This window comes from Brassica napus, chromosome C9, assembly GCF_020379485.1.
Source record: "Brassica napus cultivar Da-Ae chromosome C9, Da-Ae, whole genome shotgun sequence".
In the NCBI taxonomy this organism is placed as follows: Eukaryota; Viridiplantae; Streptophyta; class Magnoliopsida; order Brassicales; family Brassicaceae; genus Brassica; species Brassica napus.
In genome coordinates, this window is record NC_063452.1 from 30,037,058 (window position 1) to 30,058,057 (window position 21,000).

The window sequence follows — 21,000 nt, forward strand, 5'->3', positions numbered from 1 at the left end:
TGTTTTGAAACCCGATCCGGATCCGCGGTTGAACCGGTAAACCCGGCAATCCAGAAAAAATCCGGTTTGGGTTTTGTGAAAAAACCCAATATTTAGAAACCCGCAAAAACCCACAAAAACCCAGTAGAACCCGGAATCCGATACCGGTTGAACCACTGGTTGAACCAATAAATAATTTTTACTTTTTTTTTTAATTTTTAATTATGTTTTTAGATTATATTTTATATTCTAAATTTCTAATTAAGAAGTTATATACCGACAAAAAAAAGTTAGGTTTTTCCTTTTCAATTTTATATTTGTGATTTTTAGATTTTAATGAAGATTTCACTATGTCACTTGAAGAAAATAAAGTGAACGATGGTAGAGAGAACCAAAACTAGTTGATGTGATTTAGTGTTTATTTATTTTCGTTATTGATAATTTATTATAATGATTTTTTACTTTTGGTTTATTTTGTATTTGAAATTTAATTTATTATTCACATTAAACATTTAAATATTTATAAATTTTATGTTTTGATTTATTTAGATGTCATAACTCTTATCTTGTTAGACAAAATTATAAATAGTCTAGACTATTTTTTGATATTTTGTATATCAAATGAAAATAAAAATATAGAAATTAAAGTTAAGTATTTTCTGAATGTTATTAAACATAAAAATATACTATCCAAACTATTATTTTATGTTTATAAGAACATTTAGAAAATATTAAACTTTAGTTTTTATATTTTTATTTACATAGCTGATATATTATTATATAATAAAATTAATTCATTTATTAACCCGCGGTTCGCCCGCGGTTGACCCAGTGACCCATCGACCCGGTAAGTCATCCGGTTCAGTGTCCGGGTCGGGTTTAAAAACATTGGATACGATCATTAACGTTTATATTCAACAGTAGACAAAATAAAATGATTTTTTGTTTAGAGTTTATGGTGCCTCCACCTAACATTATGTGAATCATAAAACATGTTATATTAAAGTTCGATTCAAATATACATTATGATATTATCTTATATTTGTACATTATAATGACTTATAAAACATGTTTTATTACAGAATGAGTCACATATACATTATGTTACTTTCGTACTGGAAATTCTACGACATTGCATATGGTATAGTGTATATACAGAGTTTCATTGTATATCAAAATCAAGCTTTAAGAAGTAGTGTATCAAAGAAATAAAAGTTGTATGCAAACAAGATAGTTATTATGGCTATAAATAAAAATTTAAAACAATCTCTTATTGGTTGATAAATAGAACCATGAAATATTGTGTTTAATTTCCAGATCAAGCTTCCTGAACAATAAAATCTCAGATAATTTTTTTGTTCATTATATCGTTTGTGTAAATAATATTAGCACAGCTGAAACAAATGAAATAGTTGTTAATATATTATACCCCCTATAAGATTTCTTATATCCCAAATCCTTAGAAATAAAAACAAATCAATATCATATATATAAATATATGACAAAAAAAAACAAGATATTTATAATGTTTCTAGATATAAAATGGGAAAAAAAAGTAAAGAGATTCAAATATTTTCAATTCCAAAAAATAAAATTTCCATATAATCTTTATATGAACAACCAAATCGGATATTTATACATAAATTCATTATTTCGTCAATTAAGTCCAAAATATTTTTTCACTCAAGCCCAACGTGATTAAATTTTATATATTATAAGTATTAGCTCTTTAGTATTATTAAAATTATATTAAATTTTAAGGTCTTTATTGATTTGTATAGAAAAAAATTATTAGTTTACATAATTGTTATTGTAATTTAATTCGGACATTAATATAGTATACTCCATCTTCATTTTAATTGTCGTTTTAGATTTTTGCACATATTTTAAAAAATATTTAATTTTGTATATTTTCTAAGTAAAAACATCACTACCTCTACACTTAACAATATTTAACCAATAAAAATTTGGAGAATAAATTTCATAAATTTTGCATTGAAATTCTAAAACGACAGTTATTTTGTTAAAAAAAAAAAAATTTATTCTGACACTTAATATGAAACAGAAAGAGTAATATTCTACATTTGAAATTTTAATTATATTGAAATTTTAAACAACAAAACATGAATCCAGATTCATATTATATATGTAAATTGCTTTAGTAAGATACATCAAAATACAAAATTTTGACTTCAAAAATAGAAAAACTCAAATGTTATAGTTCAAAACTTCAAATGCGTCAAATTGATGTAAACGTTTGTTGGATGATAAAATTGATGAGCTAAATAAGGCTATCCCACACTAAAAATTATTGAGAAATTCTCAAGGATAGACCTAAAACTTTTTTTGTCACAAATATAGACCAAAATATAGACCTTAAAAATAATAATGACCAAAATAGACTTAATTTTTTTATCAAAAGAAGTAAATATACACTTATACCCCTAGGATTAATTAATCCAGACATTAGAGTTTAGAGTTAAGGGATGAGGTTTAGGGTTTAGGGTTTAAGGTTTAGGGTTTAGAGTTGAGGAGTGGAGTTTTGGGGATAGGATTTCAAATTTTAAAAAATAAATAAAAATAAAAATTTTCAAAATAAAAAATGCTATTTAGGTCATTTTAGTTTTTGAGATCTATTTTGGTGACAAAAACTTAAAAATATTTATTTGAGAGAATTGCCCAAAACTATTTCAAGGTTTGAAAGCATGAATCAAAATATAGGTACATAGAAATATAAAATTACCATAGATTTTTTTCATTTATAATATAACCTTGAAATATGCTAATTTTTTAAACATATTTAAAATATAAAGACATTTAGTAACACAAGAAAAATCAGAAAGTATAAACAAAAAATATAGCTACGTAAATCAGAATGAACATCCAAAATTTTATACCCCTATTTAGACTCATGCCCTAAATTGAATTTGAAAATTTATCGGGTTCTTAACATTGTCATTTGAAAAAAACCAATGACCAAAAATACTAAATTAAATCCAAACCAAAATAAAAATTCATAAATAACCTAACAGTCACTATTACTGTATTCTTGAACTGAAAACCAAAAACTACATTCAAACCGAAACCAAACTGAAAAACAAAAAATACACTATAGAAGCGAACCGGAACCAAACGTTCATGCCTAAAAATGTTAGTAAACGAATATACATGTTAATAAATTTGGCAAATATTATATATTTATTGTCGGGTATCTCAAAAATTTAGAACTTCAGCCTAGTAGTTTTTTTATTTAAGATAGTTTTGTTTGAAATTCTAAAGTTTTGAGATACTAACAATATATCTAATATTTTTTGCGCCCTAATGGCTTGACGGAAAGTGAATATTTAGTTTTATTAATTATATTTAACTGTTGACGTTTGACGGAACAAAAAGGGCTTCGTCAACGGAAATGTTTTTTTTTATAATTTATTCAAAAAATAACCTTTTGGTTTTGATATATGCAATCACATTATATATTAATGATTTCGATAATTAAATTGGCTTTATATCTACTGAAATAGTCTACCTAAAATTTCCATTAAAAAATTGTACATTTTTCATCTTAATTTTTTCATGTATAACGGATTACAAATTAAATGAAAATAAAAATATCACTTTTATGTGTATCTCAAAATAAGCTTTAAGTTTACGCAGCTTACTTCTCTGACATTGCAGCTTACTTCTTTGACATCTTCACCTCATCTTCTAGTGATTGTTTTGCTACAGTTCAAAGTGCTTTGAAGTCGAAAATTTCAGCAACGCAGAATGAAGCACTTATAGGACTCCCATCTGCATAAGAAATCACAACAGTCATGTTCTCTATTCATCCAGATAAGGCACCCGGGCCAGATGGCTTCTCACTAGTTTCTTTCAATCCAATTGTGACACAGTGGGACCTGCCATGATAAGAGAGATTCAGAACTTCTTCATACACGGATCACTGCCACAAGCTATTAATTCTACACATATCAGGCTGATTCCTAAAATTTCAAGCCCTAAACTGGCTTTCGACTACATGCTTATTGCCTTGTGCAATGTGTATTACAAGGCAATTTCAAAATTACTATCTTTACGTTTGAAACCCCTACTACAGTGCACTATATCGGAGAATCAGTCAGCTTTTATATCTAGCCGTGATCTCAGATAATGTGCTCATTACACATGAGATCCTCCCCTATCTCAAGACCACAAAGGCCAAGAAAAGATACTACATGGCAGTTAAATCTGATATGAATAAAGCAAATGACATATTAGAGTGGAGTTTCATTAAATGTGTCTTATCAACGCTGGGTTTCCATGACACTTTTGTTACCTGGATATTAGAGTGTGTAACAACGGTGTCATACTCCTTCTTAATCAATGATTCTGTTCTTGGAAAGGTGATCCCATAGAGAGGCATCAGGTAGGGTGATCTTTTCTCGCAATACATCTTTATCCTGTGCAATGAAGTTCTATCACGCTTATGTAGAAAAGCTCAACAAGATGGAAGACTACCAGAGGTTAAAATTGCAAAAAAACAGTTCACTTACTGTTTGCAAAACCCAGTTATTTTACATTTTTGATTTTATAATTTGCACAAAGTTAATGTTGATTAACTAATAAATAAAAATCGGCACTATTATTATTATGGTAATATAGTTAGTAATGTGATGTATTGTTAAGATAATATAATTAATAAAATTGTTAAACTGAGTGAATAATTGAAAGACAATTAATGTAATTATATTAATGAAATTATTAAAAAGACATTATACTTCTTTTTTATACTACTATCCATGTATCCAAATAATTTTCATTTATACTGCTATCCATGTTTCCAAATAGTACCAAAAGGTACTTCAGTTTTAATATAGGGGTGGGCGTTCGGATACCCGTTCGGGTTCGGATCGGGTATTTCGAATTTCGGGTATTTCAGTATAGAAGTATAGAACCCGTTCGGATATTTTTACATTTCTGGTCGGGTTTGGGTATTTTAAGTTCGGGTTCGGTTATTTTGGGTCGGTTCAGATATTTAGATTTTGAAGAAAACAAATTAAATTCTTCATTGTTTAAGTTTTTTGTATTTAAAATACATACTTTAACTTAACTGGTTTTCTAATTTATAATATATTAAACTATTAATAGGTTCGAAGATAAAACTTTAAAAATATAAACGCTAATTTAGTTGTTATTTTAAAACTTTGGATGCAACTTTTGTTAATATAAGAAACAAGAGCTTAATATATATTGTAATTGAATAGCAACTGCTTTTATCTATAATTATATGTATATTATCTGCTTTTAAGCCATATGGAGAATCAATTTTAATATTTGAAATAAAATTAGAGAATTAAACTAGAAATAAAGGATCAAATATTCATATGTTCGGTTATATCGAATATCCATTTGGGTTCAGATACTATCCGTTCGGGTTCGGATATCCAATATCTTCTAACTCAATACTCGTTCGGGTATTTTGCTACTTCGGTTCGGATTTCGGTTTTGGTTTTCGAGTCGAGTTCGGTTACGGGTTCGGATATCGGGTATGGTAAATTATAACTTGAGATTACGATATTCTTATCATCACATAAAGCACTGATCTTTGGCCCGCCGACTTTGCAAATTACTGCACAACTCTAAACGTCACCGACTCTACAAGAACGTGATCCCCAAGGCTAGAGATTAATTAGGGCTTTTCTTTCTATATAAATAAGGCCAAAACATCAGCTTCCTTCATCACTTTCGCTTCCAGTAAAACTCTTGCCAATAAATCTTCGCTCTCTTTAAATTAATAAGCATGGCTTCTCCGTTGATTGGTCCACCAGAGCTCCGAGACTCCAAGCCCCTCCTCCCAAAACCCATCATAGCTTCTGGTCCACGCAACCCATTCATAGACCTGATGGTCGAAAACTTCAACAATTCAATCAAAGTGAAGGATCCATCTTCTCCTCAGAAGGGCCTAACCGAGAATGGAGCGGGCACGTACCTCTCCGCAGGCAATCCTTGCCTCGACTTCTTCTTCCACGTTGTTCCCAGCACGCCCAAGAAATCTGTGGATCGGAGGAGCGGCTCCAACTCGCTTGGGACCATGACCCTCTAATAACTCTCAAACTTATATGTAACCTACGTGGAGTCCGTGGTACAGGAAAGTCGGACAAGGAGGGGTTTTACACGGCGGCGCTATGGCTCCATGGTTCCCATCCCAAAACCCTAGCTTGTAACCTAGAGTCTCTCTCCAAGTTTGGCTATTTTAAGGACTTTCCAGAGATTCTTGACCGGATTCTTAAAGGATCCAAGATCCGTGACACCCAGAAGTCTGAATGGATGCAGAGGAAAAGCTGTAGAGGAAGAGGAAGAAGAGTTGATGGTTTCATCAGTAAAACTGGTCAAGGTAGCCGAAAAAGGAAGACGGCAGCGACGAGAGAGGTGAGGGTAGCGACGGCAGAGATGAAGAACCAAGCTGATAAAGCTATAGCGAGTATAAACCGTAAGCTGGAGAAGATCTCTATGGGTAAAGAGGCGTTTACAAGATACTCCCACGACGCCGAGTACCGCTTCCTCCACGAACGCGTCTCCGATCTATTCTCAAACCTCCTAAGGAGAGATCTCGAGTTCCTGACGTCCGGCGAGACGAACAAGATCTCTCTAGCAGCTAAATGGTGTCCATCTATAGACTCTTCCTTCGACAAAGCAACACTTCTCTGCGAGAGCATCGCTAGAAAGCTCTTCCCGCGAGAGACCTTCCCTGAATACGAAGGCGTCGAGGAAGCTCACTACGGCTAAGGAAACACGTTCTTGTTCCTCTCCGAAAGACTCTGCAGCTCCCGGAGGTTTACATGGGAGCCAAAGAGTGGGGGTCTCTTCCGTACAACCGTGTAGCATCAGTGGCGATGAAGTCGTACAAGGAGATATTCTTGAGCCACGACGAAGAGAGGTTTAAGAAGTATCTCGAAGATGACAAGTCAGGGAAGACGAAGATAGCAGCTGGAGCTGTGTTGCCACACGAGATAATCGGTGACTTAGACGGCGGAGAAGTCGCTGAGCTTCAGTGGAAACGAATGGTTGATGATATGAGGACGAAAGGTTCGTTGACGAACTGCATAGCAATCTCGGACGTTTCGGGATCGATGGAGGGTACTCCCATGGAAGTATCCGTCGCTCTGGGTCTACTCGTCTCTGAGCTAGCGGAGGAGCCGTGGAGAGGAAAGCTGATTACTTTCAGCCGGACTCCATGTCGTGAGGGACATGGACTGGGGAGCCAACACTGACTTTCAGAAAGTGTTTGATCTGATCTTGAAAGTCGCTGTAGAAGGGAAGTTGAAGCCGGAGGGGATGATCAAGAGGGTGTTTGTGTTCAGCGACATGGAGTTTGACGAAGCCTCGTCGTCTTATTCCCGTTATAACACAAGGGAAACGAGTAGCTGGGAAACTAACTATCAGGTAATCGTGAGCAAGTACAAAGAGAGAGGGTACGGAGTGCCGGAGATAGTGTTTTGGAACCTGAGGGACTCGAAGTCGACGCCGGTTGCGAGAAGCGATAAAGGTGTGGCATTGGTGAGTGGCTTTTCCAAGAACTTGATCAAAATGTTTTTGGATAATGACGGAGAGATTGATCCCATGACCATCATGGACGCTGTTATATCTGGACCAGAGTACAATGAGCTTGTCGTGATTGACTGAAAGTTTGAAGCTTTGGGTTTTCTTTAATTTTGTCGTACCCAGAAGTTTGTACTTTTTATTATATGTTTTTCGGAAAGTAAATAAAAATGCGTTAATGCTTTGTTCATCTCTATGTTATTTTCTATGGTCTTTTGATTTCTAAGCTATTATGAGGTTCTTGTTGGCTTTGTTTTACTATCTAAAGTCGTTGTGTCAGGAAGAAACAGATAAAACGAGAGAGGGCTATAGCCAGAGCCCAGAGGTCTGTTTTTCCATTTTATGATTATGTCTTCTTCAGTTCTTTATTCTTCAAGGTGTTAAACTCTTTCACAGAAACTATGGAAAGATTTGGTCTGTTGTGTCTCATGTGTGTCTGTTAATGTAAAACCTCATAGCATGTTTATTGCACGTTTCTTAGGTTGAATCTCTTAGAGTAATATAAGATACGGTCTCTTAGCTTTTAACTAAAAACGCTAAAAGACGTCTCTTATGTTTCTTATTTAAGCATGGTGTTCTTAATCTTTTTTTAAAAAATTTTAGTTGGAAAAGTGGGTTTAAAAGACTTAGTTAAGAGAGAGATATATTTGTGTGGTCCATTGCAAGTCTCTTATTTAAGGGTTCTTAAAAAAAAAAAAATTAAAACATTATTGTATTAAACTTCAAATTTATTTATTAAATTCTTATAACATTTTTATCTTAAAAAAAATATGAAGGGGGTTGAAATTAAAAAAAGTGAAAAGTTCAAAAAAAAAAAAACATAAGAAGAGCAAAACACCATGCACCTAGTTGAATCTATTTTTCCTATATCTTATGCGGGTTGTGTCTTGCTTGGAGGATCCATGAGGATGAGCTAGACTAGGTACGTAGCTGCACGAATTTCCGGCTGTGTCTACAAAAACTCTTTGGAACTCCTTGTCTATGGCTCTGTAGAGATGTTGCACGAGCCGTAGAGAACGGAGACAGAGATGTTGCAGGCTCCTCAGCTATGCTTGGCTTCTCTGGAGGATGACTAACCCCACGGAACGAGCTAGAACCAGCTTCATCATCACCAGCAGCCACAACCTCTTCAATCTCCAGCAAAGGATAGTTTGATTCCATCGTTGGCGGCCTTACCACAGGCTCAAACTCTTGAAAATGATTCAGATAACCACCAAAGTGACCCATCATCTCGTCTCTATGCCTCTTAAGCTCACCAACTCTTTCCATATCCAGCATTCATACGAGATCTTTAACACTCCAAAACAAATCTTTTTATACCTTATGAAAAAGCCAAACATGTCAACTAAATCAATCAAACAAAATGAGACCATTGTTCTGAATCTTGTCTGAGAATAAATAACTAAGCACAATAGAACACAATAGAAGTTGTAACACGTGATTTGGTGATAAACAAAGACCAACATGCAAGGATCAGACTTTTTAGTGAGAAACAAACATCACACCAAAAGACCTTGAAATGAACCCACTTGAAAAACTAGAGGATCCTTACTTACTAAAGATCAATTTCAAAGCAAAAGAAATGGTTTTGATATATTCCCAAAATCAGTAGATCATTGATTATTATCAAACCGAGAGTATCAGACTCAACAAATGAAGAAAGTGAAGGACTTCAATAACCACCACACCAACAACTTCAATTAAGCAAGCTCCCACAAGGGTCAAGAACCAAATTCTCAAAGGTGAAAGCTTTATTACTTTTTCTCAAAACATAAACCTAACCTGTGTGCGAAGAAGACGCCGCGGCGGAGGAAGACGTGAGGTTGACGAGAATGAGTCTCTGAGTCGGCTGATGGAGTCGGAGTCGTCGCGGAGAGGTCATCGTCGGAGTCGCCGGTTGATGGAGTCGGAGTCGTCGCGGAGACACGAGAGAAAGAGAGAGGATGCTTTGGTCGAGAGAGAGAGAGGGGTGAGATAATGACACGTGTCCACAAGATCCCGTCTCTTAGAGCACCATTATCGCGGGCTCTTAAGATCCGTATTTAGTATTTTCTGATTTTTTAAAAAAAATTTGGCTAATTAGAGAGGAGACGTAGCTTAATTAAGCCACACAAGAGACGTCTCTTGTGCACACGTGTCCTCTCTCTTTCTCTCTCCTCTCCGCGACGACTCCGACTCCATCAACCGGCGACTCCGACGATGACCTCTCTGCGGCGACTCCGACTCCATCAGCCGACTCAGAGACTCACTTCTCGTCAACCTCACGTCTTCCTCCGCCGCGGCGTCTTCTTCGTACACGGGTTTTGTTGAATTAAGCTTCTGGGTGTGATTCTGCTAAATTTCTGAATAGGGTTTAGGTTTATGTTTCTGGATCATCGATTGTGTGATCTGATTTGAGAAAAAGTAATAAAGCTTTCACCTTTGAGAATTTGGTTCTTGACCCTTGTGGGAGCTTGCTTAATTGAAGTTGTTGGTGTGGTGGTTATTTAAGTCCTTCGTTTTCTTCATTTGTTGAGTCTGATACTCTGCATGGGGTGCACGTCAACTCTTCACTTCAGATTACAAAGGTTCAGATCTTCCATCTTCAAAGAGTAGAAATTTTGTTCCTGATCACTCTTTGATATGGTTTGTTTGCAGAGCTTCTTATTGTTGACTTCATACCCGATATCAATATTGAAACTGCTAAATCTCTACTCAAACAACACAAGCTGCAGTTCTCAGTAGCAACATTTCACACTTTTACTCTCTTTTCTCTCTGTTGGTCTTTGATTTGAAAAGTTTTGAGCATTGTTTAATGCAGAAGCATAAGGTATCCAATACTTTTCCTCCTCAATTCAGTCTTGTCAATAGATTCTGGAGATACATTCTAGACCGCGAGGTTCTTATCAAACTTTCTTTTGTAGCTTTAACCGGGTCGACGAGCTATTTCCCCACGAGAAGTATCATATAGCGCCAAATCTCTCCGAAACTATTGCCTCTGTCTATATGTCCCCGAGATTAAAGTTTTATATCCATTTCCCCCCGAATACATAGTTCGAGACCTATTTCCCCACAATGATCGAATTAGTTGGTTTATTATCGGTTTACTACTTTACTTGAGACTAAACCGAAATCACGACCCAAACTAAAACCCGACCAAAAGTAATACCCGAGCAAAAACAAAAACTAACCCGACCCTTACATATGTTCATAAACCCAAAACACAGACATCCCCAAATCTCTGAAAACAAAAATAAGAACCCTACATTCTCTATCTCTGCTTTTGAAGAATCATAATGTCAGGGGCTTCAAGTGATGTATCTGGAGCATCGAGTGGAGGAAGTAGTTCTCTTCGCAGAGGTGGAAAGATAATAGGGATTCCAAAGAGATGTTGGTGTGGCACTGAAATTGTCCCTCTGATGTCAAAATCCGACCATAACCCATACAGAAGATACTTCCGATGTGCCCATGCTGCAGCGAAGAAGGTGAGTTCTTTTTTGTTATGCCTAAGTGTTTCTGTTTTGTTTAATTGATTTTGCGATGAGAGCCAAATAAATGATTGATGTTTTATGCTGCAATTCATGATGTAGCTTATGAATGATAACCATGTATTCAAGTGGATTGATGAGGTTTTGATAAACGAAGTTGAATCACTCCAATTCAAAATTGCAAGGCATGAAGAACAACTGATAGAGATGGCAAAAACAGAGACTTTGTTGGCTGAGAAAGTTCAAATGACAGTGGAAAAAGAGATATTTGATCAGGTAGAACAAGTGTTGATAGAAGCCAAAGCAAGCATGAAGAAAATGATGGTATTAGGACTTGTTGGATGTGTAGTATTGGGAGTGATAGTGGGCAAGGTTGTATGAAGAAAATGGTTCAGCTTGTTGTGTTTTTAAGTAATATTTTAAGACTGTTCCATGTTCTTATTGTGTTCTAGTAGTATTGTAAGACCTTTAAGTTTTAATATATGAGCATTGAAAATCGACAAAAGATAACATAAACAAACATGAAAGCCATGTGCTTGCACAAATAAAACGTAAACAAAAGAGCCATGTGATCTCCGCATAAAAAAGGGCAAAAGATATTGATTTTCAAATAAGATTTAGATACTTTCTACCTAAAAAGTTCAACCCCACAAACATCCACAGAAAACGAGATAAGGTCTAGACAACATATAAAGAACAAACACTCATCAAGCTTGACAATTCGTTGGTGAAGCTGTTTGAGAAGGAGCTGGAGAATGAGCTTGAGAGGGCTGACAAAACACAAAAGAGAGAAAGATTAGTGAATCCTTGTCTTGCTACACAAAATAGGCGATGAAGAATTGAACAAACCTGGTTCTTTTTGTGAAACCTTGAGTTGTGGTCAGCTTTTCCACAAATTCCACAATGCATTGTACGTTTCTTGTGCTTAGGTTGCTTCTTTGTCGGTGATTCATTAACTCCTTTCTTTCTTTTCTTTTCTGCTTTGGTAATCTTCTTCTTCCCCGGTTGTTTTGGATCAGGAGGAATGTGAACATTAGGAGCACTCGTGGAAGGCCAAAACGGAGCACCTCTCACTGGAACAAGACCTTCAGTATAGTTCCGTCTCCATATAGCAGTACGAAACCAATGGCAGACAAAGTTTTCTGGAGCGAGTTTATTCTGTAGCATCACGCCATAGGCATGCTCGCAGGGAATTCCACAAATCTCAAATTTCTTGCAAGTGCAAGTTCTCCTCTCCAAACTCACACGGTAAGTACACCCATCAACCTTTGCTTCATACATCCCATTTGTGCTTCTTTTCACTGTGCATAGTGAAGCTTTCTTATGCTCTTCTGCGAGAAAATCTACAACGTATGGTGTACAAAGACCTGAAACATAAAAACCGAACATGAAAAAATAAAAACAGAACATTAAAATATAAATAAAGCAACACAAGAAAACATAAAAACAGAACATGACTTTACCTTTGTGATTATGAGAAATAGCAGAACGCTTAGCAATGCGTGCCATTGCAAGTCGCCTAACGGTTTCCAGCATTGGGACAAATGGCTTCTCTCTAGCATTTGTTATAGTGCTATTGAAAGACTCGGTTGAGTTGTTTTCAACATCTTCACAGCAACTCCCTATCTTGTAGAAAGCTCTACACCAAGTCCTTGGATTCATCCTCTGAACATCATCATACACTGCAGAATCGTAATTGAATATTCTGTCTAAACGTTGTTGGAACTCTGCTTCGTTATAGCTCCATGCCAAGCCCCATATATATGGTTTCATGTCTGATTTACTCCCATGTTTCTTCTTCAGATTACCATAGATGTGTCTCACACACATTCTGTGCTCAATCTTTGGTAGCGCCAAATTGACAGCGTGTATCAATCCCTAAAAAAAAAACAACTCAGCAATCAGCCCCAAATCGTCTAACCTAAACATAATATCAAGATAAAATGTCTGACCTTTTGGCGATCTGAAACCAAGATAAAATCATTGCCATCCTTCTGCCCCAAGTCGTCTCTAACTTTACTCACAAACCATAACCAGTTGTCATTATTTTCAACTTGGACAACACCCCAAGCTATTGGATATATAGCATTATCAGCATCTCTTCCTAATGCAACCAGAAACTGACCCTTTACTTTGTGTTTCAGGAAGCAACCATCCATCCCTATCAGTGGTCTACATGTATCTTTCCAGGTTTGTTTGATATTATTAAAACAAACGTAAAACCGGTTAAACTCTTCTTTACCATCGGTGTTTGTCAGTGTCTCAATCTCCACTGTTGAATCACTATTTGACAGAATTAGCTCTGCCGCATAATCACGGAGCCGTGCAAACTGGTGATCATATTCAAATTCAATCCACTTCAACGCCTTAATCCTAGCTGCTTGACACTGCGGCCTCGTGACAGTGAGTCCCCATTTCTCCTGAATTATTTCCTCTATTTTCATGGGCATATAATACTCCGGTTCCTCTCTAATCTTATCGACGAACAACCTAGCAATCTGTGGAACCTTCAACATCTCACATGATCCATTAGGAACACAGCTATGCTTTTCTACAAAGACCCTAACTTTCCATATATTGTCACTAGGAAGCACAGATGCATATACTTTCCATTCACAAGCTTCACCTTCATCTTCACTCAATCCACCAACACATTTAAATCCAATCTTATCTTTATCATACCTGTACTGTTTGATATTACGACCTGTTCTGAGTGCGTAATCAAGGACACACTCCTTAAAAGCCACTCCATTGAAGAATCTTTGATCCTTGTACAATATCCCGTTACCACGCCTCACAGGGTTGCTTGACTTCTGTTTCGAAACTTTCTCACTCTTGTTACCCTCGTTATCGCTGTCATCACTATCACTTTCTGGAATCTCATCATGTCGAATTGAAGGCTCGTTGACGTAGTTATCTACCAGCTGTTCGATTTCGAACGCGTCTCTCTCCACGGCTTCTTCGTCGAACTCATCTTCCACGTTTGGACCCTCTGCGTTTTGAAATGCTTCAGACACTGACTCCATTGATCGCTGCTTCCAAATCGAATGAGATTTTGTTTTCTAGGGTTCAACAAGTTGGGAATTTTTCTATCAAGTGTATCGATGGAGAATACTCGGGTATGGGTTTGGATCACTTTTTTTAATGAGTCCGGGTCTTAAATCGGGTTTAAATCGGGTTTAAATCGATCTTAATTGGATCTTATTTGGTTAACTATCAACTTTAAGTGGTTTATGGTTTAACTTAAACAGTAAACCGATAATAAACCAACTAATTCGATCATTGTGGGGAAATAGGTCTCGAACTATGTATTCAGGGGGAAATAGATATAAAACTTTAATTTCGGGGACATATAGACAGAGGCAATAGTTTCGGAGAGATTTGGCGCTATATGATACTTCTCAGTAGCAACATTTCACACTTTTACTCTCTTTTCTCTCTGTTGGTCTTTGATTTGAAAAGTTTTGAGCATTGTTTAATGCAGAAGCATAAGGTATCCAATACTTTTCCTCCTCAATTCAGTCTTGTCAATAGATTCTGGAGATACATTCTAGACCGCGAGGTTCTTATCAAACTTTCTTTTGTAGCTTTAACCTATCGTAAAAGCATGTTGATCTTGTGCAGATGTCCTTGACTATCTTCATGATATAACAGGGTTCTTCAAAAGACACCGTGTGGGCTTCATTGTCAAATAACTTTTTGAGCTCAATCTCTGATCTTCTTAAACATTGTACATTTCAAGTCACAGCAGGAGAGGTTCCTTTATCCGAGGTTTGCTTTTTGAAAACTTCTAATCCTTTGTGTTTTTTGTTGGGGTTTTTACTGAACCTGATGTTTACAACGTCTCTTGGTGTATCAAGATTTCTTTGAAGACAATGGAGAGCAGATTGGTTCCAAATCTTTTCTTTGCAGGAGAGGTAAACATTGCGTTATTTGCTACAATGTTTATTTAGTCGTTCACATACATATACGCATGACAAGACCATCATATGATATGATTCATATATTTTCTTACATTTTTGTGTTTGCAGGTACTAGATGTAGATGGAGTTACATGAGGATTCAATTTTCAGGTTAACATGCAATTTTCATATTTTTTCTTACATTGTGTGTTTTTTTTTTAAATCTATGTTTAAAATGTTATGTTTAAGAATTTAATAAATAAATTTGAAGTTTAATAAAATAATGTTTATTTTTTTTTTAAAGAACTTTTAAACAAGAGACTTGCAATAGACCACACAAATATAGCCGTCTCTTAACTAAGTCTCTTAAACCCACTTTTCCAACTAAAAAATATTAAAAAAAGATTAAGAACCCCTGAATGAGTATGTGGGATAATGATGCTCTTATGTGCCTTAATTAAGCGACGTCTCCTCTCTAATTAGCCAATTTTTCTTTTTTTTTTTAATCTGAAAACACTAAATACGGGCCTTAAGAGCCCGCGATAATGGTGCTCTAAGAGACCTACAATAAACGTGCTCTCATATGCTTATGTTTAAAATGAGAAATCTGAACTTGGAAACTTCTTTGGTTCGAGCAACCAGACATCATTCCACTCCTTATCTCTGCAATCTTCACTTCTTTTCACATAGAGACCCTTTTTTTCTCAAAGTTGAAACAACACTATAATGGAGAAATTAACTATACTTTTAAAAGTTGTGTAGTAAAGTCAAAATTTTAAGTAATTTTTGTGTGTTTATGGCATTACTATTGATAAATTTATCAGTTTTGAGCTATAGTAGATTCTGCACTGTAAATTTTAAACGTTGATCTTAGGTTGATGGTAATGCAAGGGGACGCAGGAACATGTCAGTGAGAAATTCAATAGCTCATCAATCAAATTGGTACACTTTAGAATCATCTGTCTAATAGGCTATATATGGGCCTTACGATCGAAGTATTAAGGCCCGTAAGGGTGCTTTGTATTTATGGGCTTTAGGTTTCGAAAAAAGGAGATACTTTATTTTGAAAATGACAACGGCTAAAAGCTGGAAGATTGGGAGGGAAATCGGAGACGCCGTAGTGAAGGCGTCTAGTAACCCTAACCGGAGATGGTACGGGCCTCACATGGCCGCGTCGGTTCGTGCAATCTCTGAACGTATACCGCTTGTCGATTTCGTACTCGAGATCAGAGACGCTCGTGTACGTCTTCTTCTTCATCTCATTGTCTTCAAAGTGTTCGATTAATTGCCTCAGAGAACCAAGCTAAGTTTTTTTTTTCTTTTTGTAGACACCCTTGTCTTCTGAGTATGAGTTGTTGAGAAAGTTTTCACCTTTTTCTTCAACACGGATCGTTGTGCTGAACAAGATGGAGCTTGCGGATCCTTTGGAGTTGAAGAAGTGGATGGCTTACTTTCAAGGGAGAAACTATCTCTCGTATGCAGTTAACTCACATAACAAAGAGTGTGTCAAGAATGTAACTCTCTTTTAATTTCATAATCTTCAGTTCCGTTGTTCTCAATGGCTAAGAGAAACTTAAAAAGACTTTTGTTTTCAGTTTCTCAACTTCTTGCAGAGTCAAGTTAGGGAATTGCACAAATCAGGCCATTCTGGTCATACTACAACTATGATGCTTCTTGGGGTTCCTAACGTAGGAAAATCCGCTCTCGCCAATTCTCTTCATCAGATTGGGAGGATTAGTGCTGCAGGCAAGTAGACCCACTTATCTCTCATATGATCGTCGCTTCTTGATCTAACATGTTTCATTTACAGAGAAAGGGAAGCTAAAGCATACAACAGTTAGTTCACAGCCTGGAGATACTAAAGACATTATGAGCTTGAAGGTTTGTTCCATTCTTATTTCAGTTTCTTTGTATGCTTATTATGTTCTTGGCTCAGTTTATATGTCCTTGTAAGGCTACTACTTGCCTTCCTGTTTGTTTGAGGTGTGCATGCTGCTACTAGTTTAAGTCTGAGGGGTTTATTTGGCTCAGATCGGTAGCCATCCTAACGTCTATGTTCTAGACACGCCTGGAGTTTTTCCTCCTAAGCTGCTTGATGCTGAGATATGCTCGAAGTTGGCATTAGCAGGTCTGATCAGCACTTAACAAACATGATATCTCGCCTACTAAAAATTTTGATGTATGTTCACTCTAAGAGATAGTGTGGAAAACTTACAGGTTTGTTCTTTTTCCCGCAATGTAGGAGCTATTCCGGATGATATAATTGGGGAGACAGAACTAGCACGGTTTTGTCTGACCCTACTAAACTCGAGCCATGAATACAAGAAATGGGCAAAACTGTGCAAATCCCAGGATGTTACAGGAAGTTTATCCAATGAAAGCTCCACTTCTAGTGCCCAACGTAAGAGGCAGTACCCAACAGATCATACACAGGTACCATAACAAGACAAAAGCATTGTTTGGTACTCGGTTGTCTTTCATTTGTTGAATGCATCATTGTTTTATCGATTGCAGGATTTTATAGTTTACGATGTACGGAGGGTTCTGTACGAGACAATTTCAGTATTTAACGGAAACTTAGAAGATGATATCAGCATGGGAGAACTTGTAGAGACGCAATTTGCTGCGTTAAGAACAGTGCTTAGGGTTACAGAAGAGGCAAGTGAGTTTGCTGATCTCAGAGTTGCTTCTAAGATATTGAATCTTTATAGAACTGGTAGACTTGGGCATTACACCCTGGAGCATGCTTCTTGTTGAGCCAGATCTTAACACGAGCATTTATAAGATTTATGTGATTGTGATGATATCTTCTTGTTGCTTAATTTTTATTAACGGTCAAAAGATCGCTCTTGATTGTACTTCCATTCGCGGAAGTTTTCTTTTGTGGGTCCACATCTTTTTTTGATCAGAAAGGTTCGGTTTTTGTTATGGCCGTCTCCGTCTGTTATTTGTTTCGTTAAAAGCTGCTTCTGATCATGTGTTACAAAGACTGGTAAACGAACAGAGAGTGGAATCAATTGATTTGGAAGCGAAAGCATGTTCGTTTTGTATGGAAGGAAACATCATTAAGATGCCTGAATGTTTACATATGTTTCATCAAGGTTGTATCTTTGATCATCATTGTATGTGTTCTTGTGCTTTTAAATTTTGTTTTTCTCCTTCTATGTGTTCGTATTGAATGTCTAAACTCTTTAAGACCGAAAATTTTCATTTTGAAAATAGTACCAGAACCTCGAGAAAAATGAAGAACTTTCTTGATATCTTTTCACTTTCTTAGTTCTTAGTTCTTACATATGTTCATATAAACCCTAATTATCTAGGTACATAGGTTAGTTCATAAGAATCAATAAACGAAAAGACAGTTCGTAATGGCGACTTCTAGGGCGATTGAAAAGACGATTTTACCGTTAACTTTTGGATTTTTTCCGAAGATTTTAGAGCAGTTATTCTTCATATCGATCTGGCAGTGGGGTGGTTTGTACATAATTGTACCCATGATTCCTCTATTTCTGTAGTGGGGAGTTTTCTTCACCACGATGAAACAGTTATCGAAAGTTTTTGGCGAGAGATAGGGCTTATATATTTTGATAAGTATTCAATTTCGGTCTACAAACTTTTTACTCAAATTCTCTGCACTTATCGATTTGATTGTGCTCTTGCGATCATGGGGGAAAATCTGAGAAGGGCTATTCAAGATTTGAATCCTAGAATTGATGATGCTCTGGTGGCTTTATCTGCAGCGGTTTGTTCTGAGGTTCGGAGGGTGAACCAGTTCTCGATGATGGGTAGACCTTCTATGCAAACGAAGAAAAACATACGAGCGCTCATGAATTCCTTGCCGAAAATGTGGGGTCTTGCTGGCCTTATCTCAGGGCGTATTGTTCATAGGAGGAAGTTTCAATTTGTGTTCCCCAAGGAGGAGATGCTTTCATCGGTGTTAACAAGGGGTCCTTGAGCCTTTAATGATCAGATGCTGATCATCGATGGAGTGTGGGAATGGATGATCAGGATCTCAATCATATTCCGTTTTGGGTGCAGATTAGGGGAATTCCATTGAAGTATCTCAACGAACCGGTCATTCGTAACATTGGTGATAGGATGGGAGAGGTCATGTCAGTGTATTTTAATCCAGACGTGAATGCGGCGGTTGAGTTTGTGCGTGTGCGTCTCAACTGGAATGTTGAAAAATTCCCTTAAGTTCCAGAGGAACTTTCAGTTCTCTCATGGAATCAATACGTTGCTGAAGTCTAGGTACGAGCGTTTAAGGAGATTTTGTGATCAATGTGGTATGATTACACATGATTCCGGTGAGTGTCTGCCTGTTGTAGGAGACCAGATGGAGAATGATAATTGTGGGGGGGGGGGGGGGGGGGGGGGGGGGGGGGTGATGATCCTCGTATTGGAGATGATGCTGAAGAAGAAGATGGTAATCCAGACCCTGTTGACATGGAAGTCCCTAAGCAGCATGGCGGCCCAGTGGTTTCGGTACACACGAATCAGGAACAAGCTGGAGATTCTGCTATAGGATCTCATGTTGGCCTTCTGCAAAACTTTTGGTCGCATGCTCCAATGGAAGAGGTCCAAAAAGAGTATGAAAGAAGAGTGGGTGTGGTTAGAACGAAGAGGAGGAATGACTTCATTGATTCTCTGCTAGAGGAGAGTACTTCTTCTCATCAGAATCAAGGAACTGAAAGTCATGTTAAGGAAGAGGTGGAGAAGGAATCAGATGAAGATAGTGACCATGTTATTCTGGAATGGGAGGCCCGTAGGTATGCTGATGTTGATGTCAGTCAGTATGGTTCTTTTCTTCAGGACGATACAAATTAGTGTATGGAGGTTGATGGTCAGCTATCTCTTTCATCTGATACTTGTTTAGGAAAACGCAACAGAGAGGAGTTTGATGAGGAGGTGATTGACAAGTTTCCGGTGGGAAGAATAAGGTTGTCTGCTGAGTTTAATGCTCTTAGGAAGTTGCAGGAGGACTATGGTCAGGATAAGGATCACGAAAGCACTTCACAGATCGACAGAGGCGCTTTGGGACAACGCTTGACAGTTCGACGTCTGAAGGAGATGCAAAGATTGTATCATCCAGACCTGTTGTTCCTGATTGAAACCAAGCAAGATAATAATTATGTTAGAGATGTTGGAGTTTATCTTAGTTTTGATCATATGATCCTTATACCACCAGTTGGCTTAAGTGGTGGATTAGCTCTCTTTTGGAAGTCTTTCCTTTCTGTTTCTTGTATTTCCAATGATGTTCGCCTTGTAGATTTGCATGTTGAATATCAATGTTTTCAGTTCTATTTGCCATGTGTGTATGGGTCACCCAATACCTAAGGTAATGAAGAAGAGTACTGGAAGCTGAAAAGCAGAAATCGGTGGTTAAATCTTGGTGATCGTAACACTCCTTTTTATCATGGATTAACCAAAATAAAGAAAAGCACGAACAAAATCTCAAAAATGAGGGATAAATATGGAATTGTTCATTCACAGGAAGAGACAATAGCTAAAGTTGCTGAAGAATATTTCAAGGATATGTTTTCTTCATCTCCGATAATATCCCTTGATGAGTGTCTGCCTAATATTCAGCCAAAGGTTACGATGGAGATGAATGCTAGACTTATTGCTCTTATCAAAGTTGAAGAGATTAAAGAAGCTTTGGATTTAATTAGAGCTGATAGAGGCCCTGGTCCAGATGGTTTTACTGTAGCATTTTATTCTTTGAAACTGGTGTGGTGGACAGTGGGATTAAAATCATACTAATATATGTCTTATACTGAACTTCCCGGAGGCAGAAAGTATGTGTGATTATCGGCCTATAAGTTTGTGTTCCGTGGCATATAAATTGATTTCGAAAGTTTTGGGTCTGCGACTACAATGGTATTTGGAAGTAGTAATCTCATAATCTCAGGCTGCATTTGTTCCAAGAAGACAAATTTCAGATAACATTTTAGTGGCTCGTGAGTTGATAAGCGCAATGAAATCGAAAAGATACTGTTCTGAAAAATATGTGGCAATCAAGACTGATATTAGTAAAGCCTATGATCGAGTAGAGTGGAGTTTTCTGGAAGCTATTA

At 36.8% G+C, this 21,000-nt stretch overlaps 4 protein-coding genes and 1 pseudogene across 5 annotated transcripts; 4 read left to right on the plus strand and 1 right to left on the minus strand.

Moving 5' to 3' along the window:
* The first annotated feature begins 4,926 nt into the window (after positions 1-4,926).
* Positions 4,927-7,966, plus strand: LOC106363306 (annotated as a pseudogene).
* Positions 7,967-8,295: 329 nt separating this feature from the next.
* LOC106363313 (uncharacterized protein At4g04775-like) lies at positions 8,296-11,458 on the plus strand. The gene is made up of 2 exons (XM_013803076.3): positions 8,296-11,018; positions 11,124-11,458. The coding sequence occupies exons 1-2, from the start codon at positions 10,830-10,832 to the stop codon at positions 11,400-11,402; spliced, it is 468 nt and encodes a 155-aa protein (XP_013658530.1). The 5' UTR covers positions 8,296-10,829; the 3' UTR covers positions 11,403-11,458.
* Positions 11,459-11,728: 270 nt separating this feature from the next.
* On the minus strand, positions 11,729-14,047 carry LOC106363323. The gene is made up of 4 exons (XM_013803082.1): positions 12,974-14,047; positions 12,485-12,899; positions 11,871-12,388; positions 11,729-11,791 (listed from the first exon to the last, which is right to left on the minus strand). Exons 1-4 carry the CDS (start codon positions 14,045-14,047, stop codon positions 11,729-11,731), a joined length of 2,070 nt encoding a protein of 689 aa, XP_013658536.1.
* Positions 14,048-15,966: 1,919 nt separating this feature from the next.
* Positions 15,967-17,861, plus strand: LOC106451810 (DAR GTPase 2, mitochondrial). Of its 2 annotated transcripts, none has more exons than XM_022703137.2 (7): positions 15,967-16,163; positions 16,252-16,437; positions 16,537-16,669; positions 16,734-16,804; positions 16,955-17,051; positions 17,166-17,356; positions 17,438-17,861. In XM_022703137.2, exons 1-7 carry the CDS (start codon positions 15,993-15,995, stop codon positions 17,678-17,680), a joined length of 1,092 nt encoding a protein of 363 aa, XP_022558858.1. In that variant the 5' UTR covers positions 15,967-15,992; the 3' UTR covers positions 17,681-17,861. The 2 variants fall into 2 exon arrangements, with proteins under 2 accessions (XP_022558858.1, XP_013749247.1); XM_013893793.3 differs by having other exon boundaries at positions 15,968-16,163; positions 16,519-16,669.
* Positions 17,862-18,587: 726 nt separating this feature from the next.
* On the plus strand, positions 18,588-19,120 carry LOC106363331. Its single transcript, XM_013803088.1, has 2 exons — positions 18,588-18,857; positions 18,962-19,120. Exons 1-2 carry the CDS (start codon positions 18,588-18,590, stop codon positions 19,118-19,120), a joined length of 429 nt encoding a protein of 142 aa, XP_013658542.1.
* Positions 19,121-21,000: the final 1,880 nt, after the last annotated feature.